At 38.8% G+C, this 11,035-nt stretch overlaps 1 protein-coding gene across 1 annotated transcript; it reads left to right on the top strand.

Moving 5' to 3' along the window:
• The first annotated feature begins 252 nt into the window (after positions 1–252).
• LOC114907847 (HLA class II histocompatibility antigen, DRB1-4 beta chain-like) lies at positions 253–8,683 on the top strand. Its single transcript, XM_029243880.1, has 4 exons — positions 253–523; positions 2,755–3,036; positions 3,796–3,906; positions 4,023–8,683. Exons 1-4 carry the CDS (start codon positions 319–321, stop codon positions 4,085–4,087), a joined length of 663 nt encoding a protein of 220 aa, XP_029099713.1. The 5' UTR covers positions 253–318; the 3' UTR covers positions 4,088–8,683.
• Positions 8,684–11,035: the final 2,352 nt, after the last annotated feature.

Below are 11,035 nucleotides of genomic sequence, written 5' to 3'. Positions count from 1 at the left end.
GTAGTGGACCAGAGGCAGAGAAATTAAGAAAAAAGATGATGTGAAGGATAAACTATGACTTTGCAATTGGTTGGCAAGCAAAGAAATAAATAAACCTTGGTCCTGAACAAATTAATTTTCCTGGAAAAACAGCTCTTCAGTGGGTCTGGATTCTTAAAAAATATAAATTTCAGTGGGACCAAGATTTTCAACAAATGTAATGTCGGCTGCCGCTTGGGGCTGAGGCCTGACTGAGCGACGGTGTCTCCCGCAGAGAATTTCCTGCTCCAGTTTAAGAGCTACTGTTACTTCACCAAGGGCACGGAGCGGGTGCGGTACATGACCAGACACATCTATAACCGGGAGCAGTACGTGCGCTTCGACAGCGACGTGGGCGAGTACCGGACGGTGACCGAGCTGGGCCGGCGGACCGCCGAGTACTGGAACAGCCAGAAGGACCTCCTGGAGCAGAAACAGGCCAAGGCGGACACGTACTGCAGGCACAACTACGGGGCTGTGGAGTGCTTCACGGTGCAGCGGCGAGGTGAGCGCGGGGCTGGGCGGCCAGCGGGCGGGGGCGCAGTGCGTGTGAGTGTGTGTTTGAAACAAGGACAGAGACAGAGAGACACAGAGACGGAGACAGAGGAGACTGCTTTGGGGAGGCGGGGAGTGTGTAGGGCTGTGAGCAAGTACAAGTTAGGCGGGTTCCTGTGAGAGCCTGTTGTCTGGAGACCGTGTGTGATTTTGTCAGTGACTGTGAGAGGGGAGAGAGCGTGTGTGGTGTGGGAGGCCCGGGAGGGAGGGGAGGTGTGGCGGGAGGGGTGCAGGAGGGAGGCTCCGGGTGTCCTTGGTGGTCCCTGTGGGGGAGGGGAGGGGGAGGGTGGGGGAGGGGAGGAAACCCCGACTGGGGTGAGCGGTTAGACATGCGGGAGGGACTTCAAGGTGTCTATGGTTGGGGGAGGAGAGGTGAGGAAAGTGAAAGGATTGGGAGCCTGTGAGGAGAAGAGTCACAGCGTGCTCTGGGCACACACCCTCTTACTCCCCTGACACCCCGGAAAAAAGTGTGCCGCGTCTGTCTGTGTGTAGGAGCACTTCACTGAGAAAAAGGTGTCAGACTACTTTTTGACAGGTGCAGGCAGGGGAGCCTTTGCGGCTCCTCTGACCTTCCTGAGACTTCTTCTAGGTCTAAATTTTTCGCCTTTTTTTTTTCTTAGCCTATATATTTTTACATAGTTGAAATGACTGTGTAATCAGCTTTTGAATTATAATTGTGTTAACACACTAATGTTACTATTTTTATAACGCTAATAGTATTCGAGTAGTTACATAATATTTCTTTTTATAAGTGTAACAATTCACCTCACAATCTCCTTTATCAGATCTTGTTTCAAAGATATATAGTGTCAAGTACTCAGTTTAAAAGTTACATTTTTTATTTTAAATTTATATTTCTTTGATTCCTAAAGTTCTTGAATATCTCTCACATATTTATTGGCCCCTTGTTACTGCTCTATTATTTATTCTCTATTATTTCTGGGGTCCTGGTGTTTTTCTCAGTGATATAGATTCTCTTTGCAGCAAAATTAACACTGTTGATATTTGATTCAGCTTTCTATCCAGTTTGTGGTTTATATTTTGATTCAGTTTATTATTTTCCATGATAGAAATTTAAACATTTTTACTTAATAAAATACACTGCAAAATTGTTAGGAAAGATTTACCATCAATTTTAAACTTACCATTTTAGAGTATTGTAAAAATGTTTTTCACCAAGTTTCTCCATCATTTAAAAAAATTGTGTTTATTAAGGCTGGTATTGTCAGAGATTGTCTCAGGCGCTAAGCACACATATTTAATGAGTCCCAGACCCTTGCCTGAACTTATGTGTCAGCTAAAAAAGAGAGACAATTGCAAACTGATAACAATTCCAGTAGTAAATTCACTTGTTTTGCAAAGGAGAGGGATTGATTAGCAGAGTTTAATTATAAGAAATTTTTTTTTAATTAATGACTTTTCTTCCTTCTTTCCTTCTCCTTCAGGACTCATGGGTTTTTTTTGGAATTCGACTCAGAGTTAGAGATTCACTTGTCTTTCCTTCTTCCTAGGGTAGAACCTTTTCTGAGGTGTTCTAAGGTGTGAGTGCCTGGAGACAGCTTTCCCAGGATTTCATCCTCTGTCTCCACACACCGCCCCCCCGCTGTTCCCTAATTTAACCACACTGCTTTGAATCATATTTTCTTTCAAATTAAACAAGGGTAATAAATAGCTCTGATATATTGAAGGCTAAATTCCAGTTATGGTTTTACATACTTCAGGTGCATTAATCCTCACATAACCCTAGGAGGTGAATTAGAATTATTATTCCTTTTTATAGGTGAGAAAGATGAGACACAGAGGAATGGAAGAATTCTCCTGGGATGAATCTGTAAGAGACAGAGCCTGGATTTGAACCCAGGCAACATGGATTCAGAAATGACACTTTTAATTAAATGCCTTGCAAAGAGTTGTAAACACATCAACAATAAACTGCTTCATGCAACGGGAAAAAAAGACACACAAGTATCCTCAGCATCTCTAAAATCTAACGGGTCCATGCGGTAAGGGTTAAATTCAGGATCATGGTACTATCTCCTAAAGTTGGGCCATATGGCCACCTTTGAGGGAGACCTGCCCAAGGCTGCAGTCTGGGACTGGAGAGTGGATGCAGAAATGCAGCCAACCAACGAGACTTACTCTGTCTCCCTCACTTATCCGCTCTACCTTTTTCTCTCCTAGTGGCGCCTACAGTGACTGTGTATCCTGCAAAGACACAGCCCCTGCAGCACCACAACCTCCTGGTCTGCTCTGTGAATGGTTTCTATCCAGGCCACATTGAAGTCAGGTTGTTCTGGAACGGCCAGGAAGAGGAGGCGGGGGTGGTCTCCACAGGCCTGATCCATAATGGAGACTGGACCTTCCAGACCATGGTGATGCTTGAAACAGTCCCTCAGAGTGGAGAGGTCTACATCTGCCACGTGGAGCACCCCAGCCGGACCAGCCCTGTCACAGTGGAATGGAGTGAGAAGATTTCTGGCCTCATAAGTTCCTCAGCCACCAAGGAGGGGGTTTTGATTACCACTGATTGTCAGGTTTCTCCTCTCCCTGCACCATATTTTTATTTGCTTCATGTTCTTCTCTTTTTCAGCACAAGTTACTGGGAGTAGCCCTGTGATATCCTGTGATAGAAACCCTCTGATAGTTTGTAGATATCCTTTGATAGTTTCTATAAATACCTATACCCACTGGTGAGACAATTCTGCCTGGCAGGCAGAGAAGAGGTGTCCCTGTTCTGAGCCTCCATGATGTCACAATTCATGGTCACCCCGTTGCCCAAGGCACCAGACCCTTGGGCAATGTAAGGCTGGGCTTGTGCTTCTGACACTGTTTCTCTGAGATGTTCCCTGTGATCTGAGAAGGGGCACATCCTCTACAATGTAGGGACCTTCCTGACATGAGGGGAGTCCAACCTCAGTTCTGCCTTTTATTAGCTCTGCCACCCTAGACAAGCTCCTTAACCTCATTCAGCCCCAGGGTCCTCATCTATCAGATACTGAAGTCTTGTGGCCTTATGTCAGGGCTGTAATATTTAAATGAATTCAGTGCCTTAACCTTGAAGCTACTCAGTGTGATTTAAAGATGTTTTCCTAGGAATGGACAATTACTCTATTTCTTCCAGGGAAGCCTTCTTTCCCCATTGTCAAAGCTCTCAGTCTTAGAGGCTGAAATAGAGAAGTTGGATTTGGGATAAAAATCACTAAAACTAGCCTCTTTTCCCAGGGGCACAGTCTGAATGTGCTCAGAGCAAGATGCTGAGTGAAACTGGGGACTTTGTTCTGGGTCTGCTCTTCCTTGGGGTGGGCCTGTTCATCTACTTCAGGAATCAGAAAGGTAAGGAACCTGTTGGCAGCTGAGACTCCCAACAGACGTTTTGGGGAAGAAATATGACTTTGACCGGTTAGTTCTCTCTATATCAATGACCCTGTATAAAATCTTTCTTTACCTAGTTGACCTCAAATTTCCTGGAAATCCAGAAATTGACAGTCCATGGTTAGCTGTGGTTGAAACATAAAAGGTGATGGCCTGCAGAGATAAGAAAAAGGTTAACATGCATGGAGATTTTGGGTGGAGATCCTGGGGCAAATGCAGGAAGAGACACAGGGGTGATGAAATTACACTGGATTTGTGTGACAGAAGCTTCATCCTCTCAGTGTCTGTTCTCTCTACCCTGGCATCACGTGAAGTGGGTTGTGGTGTTAGAGAAGTCTTAGGAGAGTTGTCTGTGCCCAGGGACATTGTGTTTGGGGATAGATTTACCTCCGTATCCTTTAAGTATATACCTTCCCTCCTCTTTTCCAGAACACCCCGCACTTCAGCCAACAGGTAATGCTCTTTAACTCTCTTTTAGGATCATATTTAGTCTCCCTAGAACAGATGGTAGAAGTGACAAGACAGGAGACAGAAATAATGAGAAAGACTTTGGATCTGACTTCTGATCAAGCAGTTTACATTAAAGCTTCTTCTCTCCACTAAACAGAGGGCTTGAACTCTAAAAGTGGCTTTGGCTCAGGGAGACTTAAGAATTTTTCCCCTTCTTACTGCAATGCTTTAACATGAAGGCCTGAGAGACAGAGAGAGGGAAAAAAGCTGCTTGTAAAGTTAAGACAGGAAATGACACTGTCCTCTGTCTCCTGCAGGACTCCTCCGCTGAAGAACCTTCTGTCCCGGCTTCTTCATGGCCTAAAAAGGTCTCCTGCTTAGTTCTTATTCTTCCAAAACGAGAGCGTTTATCAGGATCTGGTTTCCTCAGCCCCCGCGTTTGACCTGGACATTCCTCATATTGTTTGCAACACCGTATCTTCATTCTTTCCTGGTTCCCTCTGTTTTCAATCTTTACTGCCTCCTGTGCACCTGATCTCATCTTCTGTCCATATTATTATATAATGTTTTTCTCAAATAAATATGGAGTGACAATCATCGGCTTCATACAGTTTCAAGGAAACAAGAAGAAAGAAAAGAGAAAGGGAGGATTTCATCGCAAAACTATTAATGGTTATTATTTATATTCCTGAATTTTGGTCACTTGTGGAACTGGAGGTTTCCTTGTTTCTCTCCCTGTTTTTTCCTCGAGTTTTCTGCATTTTGTCATTAGGCGTGTTTTCCTGAGCTAGGAGAAAGCCCTTAATTGACCCTATCATGATGGTTTCCTGCATCTTTGCGATCTCAAAGATAAGCACGCTTTATAAAAATCTGTTATTATTTAAAAATTACAAAATTTATAATCATGCTCTTTTTCTCTTTTTCCATGATTTTTAAAGAAAGTATCTAATCCTGGGTTAGTTCACACCTTGATCACCTCTTTAATTAGACTAATGGTGGGCTTCAACATTTGTCTTTTTCTGTCACTCAGATAAACATCAGTGACATGCTGACTCTTTGGCTGGGATGCATTCTTCCCCATAAATAGGTTTTGGAAGGCCATCAGGACAGAGCCACAACTCATGTCAATAAGATGCATTTCTGAGGCCCTCCAGTTTCTGTTACAAACTTACTGTCTTTCAAGGGAAAATCCTGTATGGATCTTATCTCAGCAGAAATCAGAGACAATTCTGAGAAACAAAGGAAAATTTATGAATACAGGGATGCTCATTCAAACAATGAAATATCCTGCAGTTGGAAGACAAATGAGAATCCCTGTTATGGAATAATCCCCAAAATGCACTTTCAGTAGGTATAGGAGATTTGTATAGTATACAACATTTAAAAAAAATAAGATAGAGGAGGAGAATAGAAATATATAACTATACCCATTCTATCTATCTATCTATCACTTACTTACATTTGTAAATATAAACAATGGCAGGATTTTTTTAAAAAAATGGTTGCCTTTAGGGCCAGATGAGAGAATAGGTTGAAGAGGATAAATACGAAAGCCAGACTTTTTGGAATATATTTAATAGTTTTAACTTGAGGGACATTCAAATATTTTATGTAATAAAAAATTTAAATCAAAAGTTTAACAAGGAGATACATAAAAACTAAAAACAAACTGGAATGATTAAAACAAACTTGACAAAAAGTATGTGATGGGAAACAAGCTAGAAAAGTAAATCAAACTTTCTTTGACCCTTGCATAAAAGATTGTGCAACTATAATTGTAAATAAGTATATAATTCTAAATTCCAAAGACTTTAATAATGTAAGCGAGTTGGATAGGCTCAGAGAAAGATAATTAAACTGGTTAAGAAGATGGTGGCTTCTGCTATTGTATGCCATCTGAAGAGTCAGTTTCAAATGTAAATCAAATCTAAACAGTAGTTAATAGATTCAGAAGTTTATTTCAAAGTAATAGTTGAATTCTCCACAGTCAGACATAACTATTATTTTATTTTCAAGCAAATTAAAAGCTTATTTTTGCATATGTTAATTATACTGTGTTATTTGTGTGAAACAGGTTATCATCCTGTAGGAGTTTGATAAACCAGTAGTCATGTCTGCAAAGTGCATTCAGTTGGGATAAGTTCCATTTGATCCCAGGGTTGCACCTTCACTGCACTGTCACTTTGTTCTCTGGGATGAAAAAATAAGTTGTCTCATTTTATTTGAGACCTGTGGTGGGAAATGATAAGGTAGAAGTAAAGTATACGGTATGCATATATCTATGAAGATGCTTTCTGCTGCTAGTAGCAGATAATCCAATCTAGTTGGCTTTACTTTTCTTTAAGTTATTTATCTCACATAACAGATAGACCCAAGGTAGGGAATCTCCAGAGTTGGTCAATTCATCAGACCAGTTGCATCACCAATGATCTTAAAGGCAAGAAAAGAGAACTGTTTCTTCTCGTGTGGTTTTATAAGGAGCAACCAAACTTCTTCCAGAGTTTTCCCAATAGACCCACTTCCCCACACATTCAGAGGACCATGGATTACAATGGTAGGCTCAGACAAACCTTGATTCATCCTTTGTGACATGGGCCCGCCTCCCGTGATACACAAGGGAAGAAAAGGTTTAAAATCATCTTTTTTAGAGAGAAAGAAATGATCCATGGGTAAGGAGGATGATTTTAGGGTATGGAAGTATTAGATTGTGTTTTTAGTGATTTCCTTATGAAGGATGATAGATATTTAATGGACAGCATCATTGCAAGGATTTTTTTTTAGCATTGAGACTTAAATATCAGCCACAAGCCACTTCCTTCCCCCCAAAAAGCAAGCAAGCGGGAGGATTATTTACTTGATTTTAGAACATATACTGACTCTTAATTTTGTGAGGAAAAGTATATTTTCCAGGGAAATTTTTTTTAAAGACACATAATGAGGAATGACTCACTTTTTAAAATGCTAAAACCTATTATACCTCTATTTCATTAAGCACTTTTTGGCATTCATTCATTATTTGTTATATACACCAGTAAAACAAAGTCCAGAATTAGATCCCTGGACATTTGAGGTTTAGATTTGTATAGAGAGTTTCAAGTTGTTTGTCAGGTATAGCCCATACTCATTCCTTTAAACAAAATGGATACTTCACAAATATGCATGTGCAGATGTTCATAGCAACATTAGTTATTATAACACAAAACTGGAAACAAGCCTAGTATCCATCAGTCAGTGAATGGAAAAACAAAATGCACTGTATCTATACAATGGAAAACTATTTAGCAATAAAAAAGAACAAGTGAAACACATTTAAAGGAATTGATGATACATGATGCAAAATGGATGAACTTCAAAAATATACTAAGTGAAATAAGCCAGACACAAAAGACTACTTGTCATATGATTCCATTTACATGAAACATCTAGAAAAGGCAAATTTATAGACTGAAAGCGAATCAGTGGGTCTCTAGGGCTTGGGGTGGGGGTGGGAATTAACTGTAAACAGGAAACTTTTTGGGGTGACAGAAATGTTCTAAAACTGGATTGTGGTGATAGTTGCACATATCTATAAAATTACTAGAAATTTCCCAGTTGAGTATGATGTAAACTGTGGGTTTGCCATAATTAGCCTTTATTATGTTCAGCTCTGTTACTTCTAGATCCATTTTATTGAGAGTTTTAATCATAAATAGGTATTGAATCTTGTTAACTGCTTTTCATACATTTATTTAAATAATCATGTAAGTTTTATCCTTCAGTTTTTAATATGGTGTATCATGTTGATTGATCTGCTGATGTTGAAACATCCTTTCATCCCTGTAATAAATCCCACATCATGGTGTATGGTCCTTTTAATGTATTGTTGCATTTGGTTTGTTAATATTTTGTGGAGGATTTTTACATGTATGTTCATCACAGAAATTGGCCTGTAATTTTTTTTGTGTGTGTTGTATCTGGTTTTTCTATCAGGGCAATGTTGAATCATAAAATGAGTTAGGAAGCATTCCTTCCTCTTCAATTTTTTGGAATAATTTGAGAACAGTACGTATTAAATCATTGAATGTTTGGTAGACTTCATCTGTGAAGCCATCTGGTCTTGGATTTTTGTTTTTTGAGAGGTTTTTGATTACTCTTTCAATCTCTGGGCTGGTGGTTGGTCTATCAGATTTTCTGTTTCTTCATGAGTCAGTCTTGGAAGGCTGGGTGATTCTAGGAATATGTTTATTCTTCTAGGTTGTCCAATTTGTAGGTGTATAGTGTTCATAATATTCTATTATAGTTCTTTGTATTTCTGTGTTATCCGTTGTTATTTCTCCTCTTTCATTTTGGATTTTATTTATCAGATCCTTTTCTCTCTCTCTCTCTTTTTTTTCTTAGTCAGTCTAGCTAAAGATTTGAGAATTAAAAAAGAAAAAGTTTTGCCAATTTTGTTTATCTTTTCAGTGAATCAGCTCTTAGTTTCATTGATCCTTTCTGTTGCCTTTTTACTCTCTATTTCATTTATTTCCACTCAGATCTTTAATATTTGCTTCCTACTGTCTTTGGGATTCATTTATTCTTCTTTTTCTAGTTCCTTTAGGTGTAAGGTTAAATTGTTTATTTGAGATTTTTCTTGCTTCTTGAGGTAGGCCTGTATTGCTATAAATGTCCCTCTTAGTATTTCTTTTTCTGCATCCAAAGGTTTTGGTATTTCATATTTTAATTTTCATTTATCTTTAGGTACTTTAAAAATTTCTTCTTTGATTTCTTCATTGACCTAACGGTTATTTGGTAGCATGTTGTTCAGTCTCTGTGTAATGGTGATTTTTCCAGCTTTCGTCTTGTAGTTGATTTCTATTTTCATACCATTGTGATCAGCAAAGATGCTTGCTATGATTTGAATCTTCTTAAATTTATTGAGACTTGTTTTGTGTCTCAACATATGGTTTATTCTTGAGAATGTTCCATGTGCACTTGAGAAGAATGTGTATTCTGCTGCATTTGGATGGAATGTCTTTACAAATATTTAAAATCCATCTAGCCTAATGTTTTATTTAAAGCCACTGTTTCTTTGTTGATTTTCTGTCTATATGGTCTATCCACTGATATAAGTGCAGTGTTAAAGTCCCCTACCATTATTGTGTTGAGTGTTGATTTCTCCCTTTAGATAGATTAATACTTGGTTTATATATTTTGGTGCTCCCGTGTTATGTGCACATATATTAATAACAGTTATGTCTTCTTAATGAATTGTTCCCCTTATCATTATAAAATGTCCATCTTTGTCTCTTTATCTTTTTTGGCTTGATGTCTGTTTTGTCTGATACGAGTGAGGCTCCACCCATTTTCTTTTGGCTGCCATTTCCTTGGAGTATCATCTTCCATCCCTTCACTTTGAGCCTGTTTGTCTTTATAGCTGAGGAGAGTCTCCTTAGAGGCAGCATATAGTTGGGTCTTGTTTGTTAATCCATCCATCCACTGTGTGCCTTTGATTGGTGAATTCAATTCATTTACATTTAGGGTGATTATTGATAAATGAAAACCTAGCACTAACATTTTGTCTTCTCTTTTCTGGTTGCCCTATATCTCCATTATTTCTTTTCTTTGTGTCTCTGTCTGCCATTTTAGTTTGGTGGTTTTGCATAATGTTTTTCTCAGTTTCCTCTTTTTTGTTTCGTGTGTCTGCTCTAGGTTTATGTCTTTTGGTTACCTTGAGGTTTGTATAAAATGTCTTACAGATAAAATAGTCCTTTTTCTGTTGATAGCATCGTATCTCCATTTGCCCATACGGGTTCCATCCTTCTCCTCTTGTTCTCTTATGTTTCTGTTGTCTAAAATTATCCCTTTCCATGTTGTGAGCTTGTTACCAAATTGAGGCAGCTAGAGCTATTTTTACTGCTTTTTTTCCTCCCTTTCCCCTTCATGCTATAATGAAGTGTTTTAAGATCTGTTGTGATATAGAGTTGCAATTTTCTGATTCTGTCTGTCAGTATATCACCTTACTTAAAGTTTTGTATACTTTTGCCTTTATGTCTCAGGTAGAAGGGTACTTTCAACTTTTCTTGTAAGGTTTATGTTGGTGACCTCCTGCAGGTTTTGTTTGTCTGGGAAAGCCTTTACTTCTCCTTCATATCTGAATGATAACTTTGCTGGATAGAGTATTCTTGGCTGACAGTTTTTACCTTTCAGAAGTTTGAGTTTGTCATTTCACCTTTCTGTTGAGTTTCTGCTGAGAAACCTGCTGATAGTCCAATGAGGGTTCCTTTGGAGTATACCATCCTTTTTCCTTGGCTGCCTTTAAAATTCTTTCTTTGTCATTAATTTTTGAGAGACTTAATGTAATGTGTCTTGCAGAGGTCTTTTTGCATTGAGATAATTAGGTTTGTTCTTAGCTTTGTGGACTTGCATATCCAGTTCCTTTCACAGGTTTAGGAATTTCTCAGCTATTATTTCTTTGAATAAACTCTTTGCTCCCTTCTCCCTCTTTTTTTATTTTTATTTTTTTGTGATACCCATTATCCTAATTTTCCCTTTGTAAAAGAGTCAAATAATTCTCATAGAATTTCCGCATTTATTTTTAGATCTTGAGTCTCTTTTCTCTTCTACTTGTATCATTTCTAGATTTCTGTCTTCAAACTCATTAAGTCTCTCTTCCATATGG

Source organism: Monodon monoceros, unplaced genomic scaffold, assembly GCF_005190385.1.
Source record: "Monodon monoceros isolate NGI ecotype Baffin Bay Population unplaced genomic scaffold, NGI_Narwhal_1 Super_Scaffold_3, whole genome shotgun sequence".
In the NCBI taxonomy this organism is placed as follows: Eukaryota; Metazoa; Chordata; class Mammalia; order Artiodactyla; family Monodontidae; genus Monodon; species Monodon monoceros.
The sequence above is the reverse complement of the archived record's forward strand: the minus strand, read 5'-3'. Positions and strand labels throughout refer to the sequence as shown.

Bases quoted from the DNA above. Each gene is read 5' to 3' on its own strand.
- LOC114907847 (XM_029243880.1), top strand. From the start codon at position 319: ATGACCAGACACATCTATAACCGGGAGCAGTACGTGCGCTTCGACAGC. The intron at 524-2,754 runs GTGAGCGCGGGG...TTTCTCTCCTAG, and splicing joins CTTCACGGTGCAGCGGCGAG to TGGCGCCTACAGTGACTGTG. The intron at 3,037-3,795 runs GTGAGAAGATTT...CTCTTTTCCCAG, and splicing joins CCCTGTCACAGTGGAATGGA to GGGCACAGTCTGAATGTGCT.